The sequence below is a fragment of the Nicotiana tabacum genome, chromosome 16, assembly GCF_000715075.1.
Source record: "Nicotiana tabacum cultivar K326 chromosome 16, ASM71507v2, whole genome shotgun sequence".
NCBI lineage: Eukaryota > Viridiplantae > Streptophyta > Magnoliopsida > Solanales > Solanaceae > Nicotiana > Nicotiana tabacum.
The window spans coordinates 30244237-30259789 of record NC_134095.1 but is presented as its reverse complement, the minus strand read 5'-3'; the positions used below and the strand labels follow the sequence as shown (position 1 = coordinate 30259789).

The 15553-nt window shown below is 38.5% G+C and overlaps 1 protein-coding gene across 3 annotated transcripts; it reads left to right on the top strand.

The window, feature by feature from the left end:
- Positions 1–230: 230 nt before the first annotated feature.
- Positions 231–9165, top strand: LOC107778657 (serine/threonine-protein kinase CTR1). 3 transcript variants are annotated; one of them, XM_075232685.1, is made up of 16 exons: positions 231–482; positions 634–1793; positions 2115–2413; positions 2493–2637; positions 3333–3448; positions 3779–3987; positions 4549–4965; positions 5066–5106; positions 5574–5642; positions 6196–6296; positions 6391–6475; positions 6556–6654; positions 6730–6798; positions 7787–7918; positions 8026–8120; positions 8672–9165. In XM_075232685.1, exons 2-16 carry the CDS (start codon positions 903–905, stop codon positions 8775–8777), a joined length of 2874 nt encoding a protein of 957 aa, XP_075088786.1. In that variant the 5' UTR covers positions 231–482; positions 634–902; the 3' UTR covers positions 8778–9165. The 3 variants fall into 3 exon arrangements, with proteins under 3 accessions (XP_075088786.1, XP_075088785.1, XP_016454434.2); XM_075232684.1 differs by having other exon boundaries at positions 233–489; XM_016598948.2 differs by having other exon boundaries at positions 258–372.
- The last annotated feature ends 6388 nt before the right edge of the window (positions 9166–15553 follow it).

The following is a 15553-nucleotide window of genomic DNA, read 5'->3' as shown; positions in this document are numbered from 1 at the left end:
GGCCATGAGCCATGACTCCCAAGTAGGAGTGTAGGACTAAAGATACAAACAATTCTTAAACCTTAGCACCATTTTTAATTTCTCTTACGACCCGCGATTTTGCTGCTCTCTAACTTGCGCCATGGTAATCTGTACGCACTCGCTGTCACTTTTTATACGTGTCCACTGCATGTCACTCTTAACCCTGACGTGGTCATTTTATAAAATATGTGCGCATATACCCTTCCAGCGCACGTTAGCTTCCTGATTTTTATAATTTTCAATTTCCCACCCGATTTTGTCCTTTTACTCTACGCTTAAAATACTCTCACCTTAACAACTGATTCGTTTTCTTCTCTCTCTGCAGAAGACTAAAATCCATTTGCTAAAGCGGTTTGTCAGCTAGCTTCTTCTCTTTCAATCTTTTGCAGATTTATCAGTTATTTTCTCCAACTTCAAGAAAAAAATAGGACTCTATTCGTCTTTGATTACTTCTGCTGAAGGTTGCTGGTATAATACTTCCATATTTAGAAAATTATATTTATATATATATATGTGCACATGGTTATATGCGTATAATGAAAGTTCTTATTTGTGATATATAAGAACAAGCTAGCAGAATAACTGGGTTTCTCGGTTTTGGTTCATTTTCAGGCACGTACAACAGTTGAAGCAAAAGGTATATACCTGTTGAAGTCGTCACATTAAGTAAAATGTCTTCTCCTTGTTATTCTTCATGATCGGAAAATCAGTTTTCTGATCAAAGTTTGAAGTTGTTGTACGGTCGATCGGATTTTGGAGGTGTCGCTTTCATTCAAGGTGAAAAGTAGTTGAAAAACCAGCAAAAAAAGTTTACAAGAGGGAGAAAGCGTGCGGGTTGAAACTTTTTGAGAGATTTTTGTTCACGTGAGGATTGTGAAAAAATGCCGCATAGAACGACTTACTTCTTTCCAAGGCAATTTCCTGACCGCGGGTTCGATGCATCTGCAAAGTTTGTTAATGATGATCACGAGAAGAAAATCAGTACTGTCGTTGAAGATCAAATTAAATCAGGAAAATCTTCAGATAATGTCACATCGAAACAGCTGACAAGTGATCATGGGAAAGAGACTAATAATAATGCTTCATTTTCCTATGGGCACCGTGATAAGATTCACGGGAAGCAATTGTCCGCTTTTGTGAACTGGCTGGCGGAGAAAAATAAGAAAGGTAAATCAATACAGAATCACGTGAAGATCAAATTGGATGATGTTGATGGCGAAGATGAACATGAACTTTTGCTTCCTGCTCCGCCTGAGGCTGTACCAGTACATGAACTGGTTGATTGCCACGTGGCGGAGGCGGAGCAGAAGCAACGACAAGGGTCGACATTTGATCGGAAAGTTTCATTGCAGAGGTTATCGAGTAGTGGAAGCAATTTCAGTTGTGTGGGGAAGGGTAATTTTGAGAGACAAACTTCGTTGCAAAGGCTATCGAGTTGGGGAAGTACTAGTTATGCAGGGAGTTTGTTTTCGGGGACGACGTTGGATGGGAACTGGCCGAGTACTGGGGTTAAAGATACGCAGACGGATCAGTCGACGACGAGGGAAGTGGAGGAAGTGGTGGCGGCGGAGGAAGAGGTGGAGAGAGTTGACAGTGAGGATTCGTTGATGCAGAAGTCGAAGGAGAGCTATTACTTGCAGCTCACGCTTGCTAAAAAGCTTGTAGAGCAAGCAATGCTTGCTTCCGGAGAGCCTATGCTTCTGCAAGAATGCAGAAGTACTAAGCGCCTTGGTGGTTCTTCTGATGCTCAAACTGTGTCATATCGTTTATGGGTATATTTCTCCGCTCCTCTCTCTCTCACACACACACACACAAACACTCTATTTTGGGGAAAAAATTGCATGACTGGTAGTTAATCTTATGGAGGGAAACAATTCTATTATTTGTTATACTTTAGCTGTAAGCAGGGGCGGATGCGTTAAAAGAAATTCACTAAATATGTACGAATATTAAATTTGCACTTGAGACCTATGTCTTAGAATCTCGAACTCATAAAGTTCAAATTCTTGATCAACCTCTGCAGGTAAGCATTTGTTATTTGGCATGTTGCCTGTGGATTTCTATCTAATGCGTAAAGTTTGTGAAAATTTCAGGTGAGTGGTTCCTTGTCTCATGCTGACAAAATATCGGATGGGTTTTATAACATATTAGGGATGAATCCGTATCTGTGGGTTATGTGTAATGAGACAGAGGATGGTAGACGAATTCCATCTCTAATGGCACTAAAAGAAATTGAACCCAGTGATACATCAATGGAGGTTGTTCTTATTGATAGGCGTGGGGATTCAAGGCTCAGGGAATTAGAAGATAAAGCTCAAGAAATTTACTTTGCTGCAGAGAATACGTTAGTGTTGGCAGAGAAACTTGGCAAGCTTGTGGCTGTGTATATGGGGTAGGTATCAATTTTCTTCAACGTATGCTCTCCAGACTTGATTTTCTTCTACACGAATTTGAGTTCCTTGATATTTAAGGGGCTCTTTTCCGGTGGAGCAAGGTGATCTTCATCAGCGGTGGAAAGTTGTTAGCAAGAGATTAAAGGATCTGCAGAAGTGCATTGTGCTACCAATCGGCAATTTGTCCTCAGGACTTTGCAGGCACAGAGCTATTTTATTCAAGGTCAGTAAAATACCCCTTTTCCATATGCTCAAAATTTCAATTTTATCCATTATCTCTGAATTGCTTTCCCCCCTTTTCTCCCCTCCTGGTGACTAACAGTCATTTCTATGTTAGTAGCTTTTCGTTGTTCAAATTGATCTATGATCATCTTTGATGGTTAAAAAGAAAGAAAATATAACCTTTGGTAGTACCTTGATTTTTGATATATCTTTTGAGCAATTTGTTTGTTTTTGCCCCAAAAAACCTGTGTGCGTTGCACCTTTGGAGTGCTGCAGTGGGACTTGAGACATAATGTACTTTGATAACTGAATTCATTGTGATGTTTGATGAAGGAACATTTTGATTACGTAGTAGCTATACCTAGGATGTTTTCATATCTTTTGAGCGACATAACAATAAACGATTGGCACTTGCCATGGATAACTAAAGAGCGTTACATAAAAGATCACCAATGGAAGTAGCTCGAGGAGAAACAATAATGGTGATTATGCTTATTCAGTAAAGACCACCCTACCTGAACTTTAGGGCATCAAATTCCTTTTGAAATATCTGCATGCTCTCTACATAATTGTTACGTGGACATGGTGAAATAGAATTCTAAACCGGCTTTTATTAATCGTTCTTGTAATTACTTGATTACTGAAATGAAGCTTTCAGAAAACCGAAATTTAGCTGATGACTATTGTCGTATGCAGAAATTGGCCGATTACGTAGGTTTGCCTTGTAGGATAGCTCGAGGTTGCAAGTATTGTGTTGCAGATCATCGATCTTCTTGTCTGGTGAAAATTGAGGATGATAGAAGATTGTCAAGGTAAAACATCTTATCCACTTCTCCATTTATCCTGAAAAAGGGGCGAAAAAAATCAAACTAGTTATTTCTCCTACCACCACCAAGAATTTTCCCCTTAGTTATCTCCCCTACCACCAACTAGATAATTGCACTGCTTGCCATTTCTTTCACCAGCTTTAATTGTGCTTTCACCCGTATGTTAAGATTAAAGCAGTGTATATAAATTTAGAACCTTTTAGTGCTTTGATTTTCCATTAAATTTCTGTAAAGCCTGACCTTGTTATAAACACTGGTGAGCATTATGTTTATTTTCACTTCATTCTTTTTTGACTAAAGTCTATATTGTATCAGAGAATTTGTGGTTGATCTTGTTGGGGATCCAGGAAATGTGCATGGTCCAGATTCCTCTATCAATGGAGGTGTATTGGCTCCTGTTCCTTCACCACTTCAAGTAGCTCATCTGAAGGAATATCAGCAGCCTTACGTGGATAGTGACATAAGTAATCAGTTACTGCTGTCAAATGACACATTCGGTCCTGCAGAAAATGCTTTGCATTCAGGTGTGCTATTATTTACATACCCTTGTAGCTTTAATTGATGCTCCTATTGTTAGAAAAAAAGGGATCTCACTAGTTTAACATGTTAACCTAATGGTAGAGCTGTAGACGTTTTGGGGAAACTGAATAAAATCCCTATAAATTGAACGGTGGCCTTTGCTTTTGGATACACTGATTTAACATTATTACTTGAAAGAAGATGATGTAAGGGGAATTTACAGCTTGAGATATGACATACGACCAAAGCAAGTCATTGTATTTGAAATTCTTTGGATATTACGATTGTAACTTCTTTTGCCCATAATATATTGGTACTTATATCAGAAAGAATAGATAATTGGTGTTCCAATACAGGTGCCTTTTTATGTTATGTCTGTACTACAATAGTATCCTGCATTGCAGCACAGGGAAAAAGCTTACTTGAAAATTCTCTTCCTGACTATTGAAAGGGCTTGTTCTATGCATTTGCATAAATTGTTAGAATCAGAAGCTAGATGATTTTGAAGTTCAAATTTTTTAGTGTCACCATTGGAGAAAGAGAAATTGTAATTTCTATACTTGCAGACCCCCACATTGAAGGTGATCATATGAGCGAATTTGCTGTCAGTGATAAGCCAAAGTTGCCAAATGATGCACTGTGCCGCTCTTATCAAGCTTTGGAGGTTGAACCATCTGAAGTTCTTGTTGCTGCTGAAACAGCGGGAGATGAGTATTCTAGACCAAGAGAAGATAAAATCATTATCAGGCAGACTTACAAGAAGGAGGTTGTGCTATCCAAAAAGTCTCCAATATGCCCTGGCAGACCGCCAAAAGCAACTCTATTAGCTAATATAGATGCAATGGAGGCAGGAGGTAGAACAGGGAAGCGTGAGAACCCGGCTGCAACAAATCCCAGATACTTGAACCTTGAGCCTTCTCTTGCAATGGATTGGCTTGAGATTTCATGGGATGAATTACAGATGAAAGAGCGTGTTGGTGCTGGTGTGTCTTTGTGAATATGTCTAATGATTTTAAATTATTCCTAATTTATGGAACCCTGTTCGACATCAATGTATCTTGATGTACCTCTTCTTCCATGCAGGTTCATTTGGGACAGTACACCGTGCTGAATGGCATGGATCGGTCAGTATTATTTACTTTTGGGTTTGCTGCTAAATTATTCATGCTGTATTGCCTGTAAATCTAAATAAATTGTAATCATGCTGTGTTGCCTGTATTGCATGTCAAAGATGTATAAATGATCTAGGCAACGCAAAGGTGTAAATCACATTGAAGTAAGACTTTAATATAACTTCATGACAATGACACTGTAATTTTCAGATCATTTCTTGATAATGCTATTGGTATTTTGATATTGACAAAAAACGTACTGCATGAGGTAATTGAATTTGCTATTACATTGTGGTTCCTAAAATTGGACATCTCCACTTAAGTTGTGGTTAGCAGCATGTATTAGTTGGAGAAAAAGGATATGCAAATGCATGAAGTTGAAGTTTCATACAATTTCTTTTAAAAGATACTTTGTGGAAATTATGTTTAATTTTTGATATAATGATGCACCTGTTTTAATGTGCTACTAACTACTTCAGGATGTTGCAGTCAAGCTGCTAACTGTCCAGGATTTTCATGACGATCAGTTAAAGGAGTTCCTAAGGGAGGTGAGTGCATAGAATAGTTGGTTGAACTGTTGTATTCTAGCCACCATAAAATTATTTAGGTTTCGAGCCATAGAAGCAACCACTAATGCTTGCGTTAGGGTAGGCTATCTACATCACACCCTTTGTGGTGCGGCCCTCCCCTGGACCTTGCGTGAATGAGGGATGCTTTGTGCACCTGGCTGCCCTTTTATAAAGATAAGCCTACTTTCTGCAGCTGCAGCTGCTCTCTTTCTGCTTTTTCTTGTTTCCCCAGTATAGCAAGGGTAAGACAAAAAGCAGAACGACAGAAAGGATTACTCTACTACTTTTTTTTGTTTAGTTTAATATTGGTAGTAGTCCACCCCAATTATCTTGGAACTGAGGGGTAGTTGTTGTAGTTTAATCTTGGCAATCTGCTCTCTAACGTCAATTTTGTCTGTGTATTGCATTCATATATCTATGTGAATTTCATAAATTTAGTTGATAGATTTTTCCTGTCATTTGATCCTTCTATTCACATTCTTATACTGGTGTTTATTGTTGGATGGTAACTCATGATTCATGTTTTCTGAAGGTTGCAATTATGAAACGTGTTCGTCATCCAAATGTGGTGTTGTTCATGGGAGCTGTTACCAAGCGGCCGCATCTATCGATAGTGACTGAATATTTGCCTAGGTAACTTGTGTTTTAGTCACTGCATAATATTCTTACTTTCTAACTTCAAGTATTTGACTGGACTAAATTTTCTGTGTTTTGATTATGATGATAGGGGAAGTCTCTACCGTCTGATACACAGGCCAGCTGCTGGGGAATTGTTGGACCAGAGGAGACGTATCCGTATGGCTTTGGATGTGGTTTGTGCCAATCTCACATTTTATAGTTGCATGCCTTCCATGTTTTTATCTAGAAAGTTTCTTATTCATTTCAAATTCAGGCCAAGGGTATCAATTATTTGCATTGTCTGAACCCACCCGTTGTGCATTGGGATCTGAAATCTCCTAACCTGTTGGTTGATAGAAATTGGAATGTAAAGGTAAAGTGTTGCTGACTTACCTTTGAGTTTTCAAATGAATTTTGCAGTTCTCATAATCTGAAATGTTTCTTCCAGGTTTGTGATTTCGGTCTGTCGAGATTTAAAGCAAACACGTTCATATCATCAAAATCAGTTGCTGGAACTGTAAGTTGCCTTCCAACACGCAACCCCCCCCCCCCCCCAAGTCTCATATGTAAGTACTGGTAATTATGAGCCTCTTGGCTCCATTTACCAATCTTGCAAGCTAAGATCTTAGCACTTAGGAATTGCAAAAACAAGCAAGTTGCGTACTGTGGAGCCTCTGATACAGGCAGCTGCATTCTTGTGCCATGGCGCATTCTAGAGTACAACTATTTCTTTCTATTATCGACGTATTTAGCCAAGTTCAAATGATGGAAACTATGAATACCAAGTTTGTCACGACCCAAAACAGGAGGCCTGTGACCCTCACCTAACAGGCCTAGTGTCTGCCGAGGGAACACTTAAACCTTGGTCCTGTCATAGAAATGCATTAAACATTCTAATTGCAATTTAAGGATTTACAATAGACCCTTGTGGTCCGTCTCCGTACCCCGCACATAGCAGGAGCTTAGTGCACCGGGCTGCCCTTTGCCTATCACATAGTGGGAAAATCGACAAGAGTGTTATATAAGGTCCCAAATGCCCAAAATAAAAATTGGCGTGCAAAGTTTTTCATGGGTGACTTCTCTGTTTGCCCTAAAAAGAATAGTGGACATAGTGCTTTCTCTCCCTCTGTATTTCTCTCTTTTATTTAATGCTGGCAAACTTAAAATATACGAAGAGCATGGAGTTTCAGAGAGCCTCTCGTCTCTAGGTTTGTTGAATAGGCTGTGTCACCACTGATATTGCCTTTAACATTGCCTTCATTGATACTTCAGAGCTTCTTTTTCTGAATAAAAGGAAAAATTGGTTTCATTGCTTTCTATATCTCACGAAGCACTTCGAATACAATTAGTCTGATTGCGGCATCTTGGACTGGATGAACATATCCATCATGGATTGTTACTACTTCCCATGCCCGTACAAAGTCAGCTTTTTGATCAGCATCCTGCAGGTTGATCATTTTCTTCTAAGTCCTATCAGCTCGTAACTCTCTTGCTCTTTATTTCAGCCTGAATGGATGGCCCCGGAATTTCTGCGTGGGGAGCCCTCAAATGAGAAGTCTGATGTCTATAGCTTTGGCGTGATATTATGGGAACTAGTGACCATGGAACAGCCTTGGAATGGACTGGGCCCTGCGCAGGTCTAATTCTTCCCATGCCTCACCCCCCCCCCCCCTTTTTCTCCAGCACTCATCCTTGGACTTTTCATCCTCCGGGAGTCGTTGACGTATTGTTTGCAAACTTTCAGGTTGTTGGTGCTGTTGCTTTCCAGAACAGGAGGCTCACGATCCCACAGAGCACTTCTCCAATGTTGGCATCTCTTATGGAAGCCTGCTGGAACGAGTAAGTAGACATGTTATTCTAAAGGCCTAAGGAGATCTAGGATAAATCATCAGTTTCCTATCTTTTCCTCTCTAGTATTCAGATTTGTTGTCAATTAGGGTGGCAACTTAAACAAGCCATATTTTAGTAACCTGCCCAAGTTAAACTTGTACATTATGATTTTTTGTTGATTGGACCAAACTGGTCAAAGTGCAACCCAATTCCAACATAAAAATTGGATTGATTGTGTAAATATGGAAGAACTTGGGCTATTAACTTAAGAAATATACATTAGCTTTCATAGTTTTTTTTTTTCAAAAAAAAAAAGAAGAGAAAATTGGGTCTGCTGGGGGTTGAGTTATGACCCATTAGTTGACCCAGTTCGACTCAAAAAACATGGGTGGGGTTGGATATGACATATTTATTAATTTAATCTGTTTGACCATCCCAAGTTTGACTTAATCTGCCCATTGATCAAATTGTCAATCATGTTAAAGGACGTATGACTTGTTTTCCCTTAATTTCCCATCTAGTTTGTACACACTTTCTCATAATCTCACATTCCCTCGCAGTGACCCAGCACAACGCCCATCCTTTGCGAGCATTGTGGATACATTAAAGAAACTACTGAAGTCTCCACTACAGTTGATTCAGATGGGAGGAAATGTTAAGAGTTAGATACTCTCCACGTATTTTGGAGAATAAATTCATCATAGTTCCTAGATATATAACTACTTAATACTGACAAAGTTTGCAAAACCTCACTAGGTTTGTGCCCAACAACTGCAAATGTGTTGGTTGTCTTAACTTTTTGAATGATAAACAAGCCTCTGTCCGTTCTAGGTGGGAAAGAGGCATTTCTTAAGTTGTTTTATTGCAGAACCCTGGTCTATGTCAGCCATTATCCTTGCAAATGTGAAATAATTAGAGGCTGTAACTATGTAGTATTCGGGAAGAGTATTCCCGTATAAGTCGAAATTATGTTGTATCCAAGGAAAGCATTCTTGAGAAAAGTTGATGTAGCAAAACTGTAAGCCACTGTAATAATATAGAAGCGATTCAGTTATTTATTGTTCTCTTTGAGCATTGTCTATGTTTTTGTGGACTGCTTAGTGCTTATAATCCATTGATACTTTCGAATGCTCGTCCACTTGAGCTGACACGGTACAAGGTACGACACTAATTCGGTTATCTTGAGCTGACACGGTACAAGGTACGACACTAATTCGGTTATGATCGATTTAGTTGGTTTTAAATTTTTTTAAACACCTCCTACTGTATGAGATCTTCGATTGTAGACATTTCTAAAATCTCATCCCCTTAAGCCACTTCAAGAAATTTCTCATACATCATACTAGATGACCAAAAATGCTAGTGAATTGTGTCACAACTTAGCCAAACATAAGGAGATTTGTGGATACATTAGAAGGGGTCGCGTACGATATTAGAAAACTTGAATGTATTTTGGATAGGAGATCAACGTCTAAGTACAGGATATTCACCTCCTCAAAAGCAAACTTGAATGTATTTTGGATAGGAGATCAACGTCTAAATAACAGTGATATTCACCTCCTCAAAAGCATATCTCTATATTAGAGTACTCTTCGTGATAGTTTGCTTCGTCGCATCAGTTTAATATTATAACGGAAAAGAGCCAAAACTGTCACGACCCATTTTTTGAACAAGTCGGGACCGGCACTCGATCACTAAACATGACCGAGCGAACCATCTCTGATTATCAAATTTATTATAACTCCAAACTTTATATGCAACAAGGCAATACTCTAACCAAATACTTTTGATTAATTTAAACATTTAAATAAATCAACTCCAAAACTTTATTCATAGTAACCAATGAAAAACTGCTAAGTTATTATCAAAAAAAATCTGAATCTTAATCCAATGACTATGTCTATGAAGCCTCTACTGATAAATTGACGCATTGCTCAGGACATGAGATTTCCTGGCTAGTTTTCTAAGTAACAAAGAAATAACTAAATAAAGATGACTCTAAGGAATACTCCACGAACAAAAGCGGAGCTCACCAGTAGCACTAGAAGAGAAGGAAGTCCTAACTCGTAGCCTGCTTGCCTGCAAATCCAGTTCCTACGTTGTACCGCAGACCAACGTAGGTTCCCAAAAGAGAACGTCAGTACCATCCGTTGTACTCAGTGAGTCTCAACAAAAGGGGGCGAAACTTTAATAACATATACATTATGAGCAAAGGTTCTAAATGCATGTAAAACATAAAGCTTATAAGAATAATTCTAAATAATTGCATAATAGCAGTTTACGAATATTTTAAAAGAAATTCTTTTCTTTTTCTTTCTTATAAAAAAAATACTTCACTTTATATTTTGGGAGTTCCAACTATCTAGACTTAATTCTGTCTCATTCACCGTGTGATCGGCACGGGTTCGATCCCAACTTGATCGAATAGACCCAATCCACGAGGTGTCACTCGCTTCATGGTTCTCAGCGCTCTTGTATTATACCTTAGCGTGGCTAAGTAAATTCTCAGCAATGAGACCCTCGGCTCGTGTGCTCCTACTTTGGCACAAGTAGTTTCAGGAAGTCAACGCCTTGGTCAGGACCCTCGCCCTGGACGATGACCCCTTCTCAGAATAAAGGATACTCCCAAAAATCTTTTCTTTCTAAAACTTCTTCTTGTGACTTTTCAAGTCTAAATCTTTTCTTTATAGAACGTCATGTACATGCCCATGCTGGTATCCTTAAATGTAAAGCATAGCATAAGAATGAATTAAACATATAAAAGTATTTCTAAATATTCTTACTTCGTAAATTTTTAACATGAAAATAGCATATAAGAATAACGCAATAATCTGAAAATTTATGCACATATATCATAATAAATCATCTAAACTTATGCTAGAACAATTCTAAGTTAATAGGTACTCACTCGCTCCAATTAAGTAAATATAAACTCTTTTAAGCAATTCATCAAACACCTTGTATGCATGCTTTTGTGAGTTAAACCACTTTAGTAAAGGGTTGTATCAACTCACCTCAAAACTTTCGAGCCAATACGTAGACCCCAATCCAATTGACATCAGTCAAACAATCGATTCTACAACAACTAGTGCATTTTAATCAATTTTATAGTTTCTCACCTAAACATGAAATTTACTATTGATACAGAGAAAGAAGGAATCTAACTATTCAATTCTTACTTATTACCACTGTAGGATAACTAACAATAGGGAATTTTATATAACTGAATTCAAGAATTAGTGGTTTGTAAAGAACCCTACGATATTCTTTTTGTTGCCTGTGTTTGCTGCGTTTGCTGCATAACAGAACAACGTTCTGTTCCTTGTGCGAATTTCTACTCCTGCTGCTTTCTTTCTTTGGATCTCCTTTATGTCCAAGATTAGGCTTTTAAGGCCTTAAGCCTTTTTTTTATTCCAACAACCCTTTATGGGCTTAGTAATGTCCCTCCCATTTTCTTTTGTTATTTGTTTTTTTTTTCTTTACTTAATTAATAATTAATGATACTCACTTTTAATAATTAGAAATATTAAACTATTAATATTCCCATAATTATATATCCAACTATTTATATAAATAGGGAAGTAACTCAAAAATCAATCATAAGGGTTTAAATCCATAAAGAAGACAAAAAAAGTAATTTTTTTTTGTTGTGCACTCAAGGCAAAATAAAAAAAATTAAATTCTATATTTAGCGAGTCTTGAAATTTATATAAATTTGAGGAGTGTTACAATCTTCCCTCCTTAAAAATATTCGTCCTCGAATGTTGCTAGGGCCTTATTATTAAGCTAACAATCATCCCTTATGTCCTTGAACTTTTGTTAGTTAGGTACCACAATAACTAACAAGAATCTAAAGCACAACAACTTTAGCACAAGTAAATTACTTCAATGAATTAAATATACTACGGCATAAACTAAATTACTACAACAACTAAGTATAATCTAGGAAAGACAGACACACTTGTTAACTTGTATTTAATAAATGAAGTATAAATGTCAAACCAAACTAAGGTTCACATACCTTTTTCCTCAAATAAATATGGATATTTCTTTCTCATATCTTCCTTGACCTTCCACGTAGCCTCTTGTGAATCATGATTATTCCACAAAACTTTTACCGATGCTAAATCTTTTGTTCTCAACTTTCTTACTTGCCTATCGAGAATTTCTATAGGTACCTCTTCATAAGTCAAGCCTTCTTTAATTTCTATGGTATCGGCAGGTATTATATGTGACTCATCATGAATGTACTTTCTAAGCATAGACACATAAAAGACAGGATGAACAAAGGCTAACACAACGGGGAGCGCTAGCTTATAAGCCACGTTTCCTTTCTTTTCTAGAATTTCATGAGGTCCGATAAATCTAAGGCTAAGTTTCCCTTTCTTACCAAACCTCATAACTCCTTTCATTGGTGAAACTTTCAAAAATACCTTGTCACCAACCATAAACTCTAAGTCACGATGCCGCTTGTCAGAATAGGACTTTTGACGACTCTGAGCCGCTTTCAGTATTTCTCTGATTAGCTGGACTTTCTCTAAGGCCTCACAAGCAAACTCTAGACCAATCAATGACACATCTGCTGGTTCAAACCAACCCACTGGAGACCTACATCTTCGCCTATACAGTGCTTCATAATGCTGGCCTGATAGCTGTTGTTGTAAGCAAATTCTATAAGTGGCAAGTGATTATCCCAATTACCTCCAAAATCTAAAACACACGTACGCAACATATCTTCAAGAGTCTGAATGGTCTTTTCTGCCTGACCATCGGTCTGTGGATGGAAAACGGTGCTCAAATTGACCTTGGTACCTAATCCTTTCTGAAATGCTTGCCAAAAATGCGTTGTGAACTGAGGGCCTCTGTCAGATATGATTGAAATTGGAGTACCATGCAATCAAACTATTTCTTTGATGTACAACTGTGCATACTGCTATGCGGAATCTGTCGTCTTTACTGGTAGAAAATGCACGAACCTTGTCAGTCAGTCTACAATAACCTAAATTGAATCATGCTTACGGTACGTGCGAGGTAGACCTACTACAAAATCCATATTAATCATCTCCCACTTCCACTGTGGTATCTCTATATCTTGAGCTAGGCCACCAGGCCTCTGATGCTCGGCTTTGACTTGCTGGCAATTCAAACATTTATCCACATGATCAGCTACTTGTTTCTTCATGCCTTTCCACCAATACAACATTTTCAAGTCCAGATACATTTTATTAGCACCTGGGTGGATAGAGTACCTCGAACTGTGAGCTTCTTCCATTATGGCTTTCCTAAGACCATCTACATCAGGCACACATAACCGATCATTCAACTTCAAAACTCCGTCACTTCCTAGAGTGAAAGCAGTGATTTCTTTGTTTCTAACTCATTCTTCTAACTTCACTAAGTACGGATCTTCGTCTTGCTTAGTCTTAACATGCGCAACAAGGGAGGATTGCGCTAAGGCATAAGCAGTTATATCTCCTTCTTCGATCTCATCCAATCTAATTCCATCATTTGCTAGTTTTTAATTTCTCGGCCCAAAGATCGCCTTTGTACTGCAAGATGGGCCAAGACATCCATTGACTTGCTACTAAGTGCATCTGCTACCACATTAGCTTTGCCCGGGTGATAAAGGATATTAATGTCATAATCTTTCAATAGCTCGAGCCACCTTCTCTATCTCAAATTTAATTCTTTTTGCTTGAAAAATGTACTGGAGGCTCTTGTGATCTGTAAACACTTCAGAATGCTCGCCATAAAGGTAGTGTCGCCATATCTTTAATGCAAACACCACTGCTGCAAGTTCCAAGACGTGTGTGGGATAGTTCTTTTCATGATTCTTCAACTACCTGGAAGCATAAGCTATAAATTTTCCATTTTGAATAAGAACACAACCGAGACCAACTCTAGAAGCATCATAATACAGTGTGAACCCACCCGAACCTGTCAGCAAGGTTAATACAGGTGCAGTGGTCAACCTCTTCTTTAACTCTTGAAAACTCTGCTCACAAGCGTCTGACCACTGGAACTTAACTACTTTCTGGGTCAACTTAGTTAATGGAGCTGCAAGTGAAGAAAACCCCTCTACAAACCTTCTATAGTAGCAAGCTAACCCCAAAAAACTTCTGATTTATGTTGGCGTTGTCAGCCTTGGCCAGTTTTTGACTGCTTCTGTCTTCTGAGGGTCTACTTTTATGCCTTCACTAGATACCATGTGGCCTAAGAATGCCACTGACTGCAACCAGAACTCACATTTTGAAAACTTGGCATAAAGCTCATTCTCCTTCAAGGTCTGCAAGGCTATTCTGAGGTGTTCTACATGATCTTCCTTGCTCTTATAGTATACCAAAATATCGTCTATAAACACGATAATAAAGGTATCAAGGAATGGCTTGAAAACTCTGTTCATGAGGTCCATAAATGCAGCTGGAGCATTTGTCAACCCGAAGGACATCATTAGAAATTCATAGTGCTCGTAACGAGTTCTAAAGGCTGTTTTGGATATATCCTTTTTTCTGATTCTCAACTGATGGTACCCTGACCTCAAGTCTATTTTTGAAAAGTATTTTGCACCCTAAAGTTGATCAAATAAATCATCAATTCTTGGCAGTGGGTATTTGTTCTTAATGGTAACTTTATTCAAGTGCCAATATCGACACACATTCTGAGAGACCATCTTTCTTCTTGACAAACAGGACCGGGGCACCCCACCGTGAAACACTCAGTCTAATGAAGCCCTTTTCAAGAAGGTCTTTCAACTGTTCTCTCAACTCATTAAGTTCTGCTGGAGCTATCCTATAAGGAGGTATAGATATGGGTTGAGTGCCTGGCATGAAATCAATGCCAAAATCTATGATTCTTTTGGGAGGAAGTCCGCGAAGGTCATCTGGGAAAACTTCTGGAAATTCTCTAACAACTGGCACAGACTGAAAAGCTGGTGGTTCTGATTCTGGATTAATGATGTGAGCCAAATAGGCGAGACACCCCTTACCAATCATTCGTTGTGCCTTAAGGTAAGAAATAAACTTACCTACAAGCGATGCTGAACTACCCTTCCACTCTAAGACTTCTTCATTTGGAAATTGGAACTTGACTATCTTGGCATGACAATCTAACATGGCATAGCAGGAAGATAACCAATCCATACCCATGATCATATCGAAATCCACCATTTCTAACTCTATGAGATCGGCTTTGGTGTTGCGACCTTGGACTGAAACTATACTACCTCTATAGACTCTTGTGACTTTCACTGACTCGCCAACTAGAGTAGATACTAGGAATGACTCCCTATATTGTTCAGGTTCTAGTCCGAGGTTAATTGCAAAGTATGGAGTCACATTGAAAATATTGAACCTGGATCCATTATGGCATAAGCATTATGTGAGCAGACTAAAAGCATACCTGTAATAACTTCTGCAGATGCCTCTGCACTCTGACGGTCAAGT

Coding starts and splice junctions, on each gene's coding strand:
- LOC107778657 (XM_075232685.1), top strand. CDS start 903: ATGCCGCATAGAACGACTTACTTCTTTCCAAGGCAATTTCCTGACCGC. Junction 2,414..2,492: donor CTTGTGGCTGTGTATATGGG/GTAGGTATCAAT, acceptor TTGATATTTAAG/GGGCTCTTTTCCGGTGGAGC. Junction 6,476..6,555: donor TCCGTATGGCTTTGGATGTG/GTTTGTGCCAAT, acceptor TTTCAAATTCAG/GCCAAGGGTATCAATTATTT.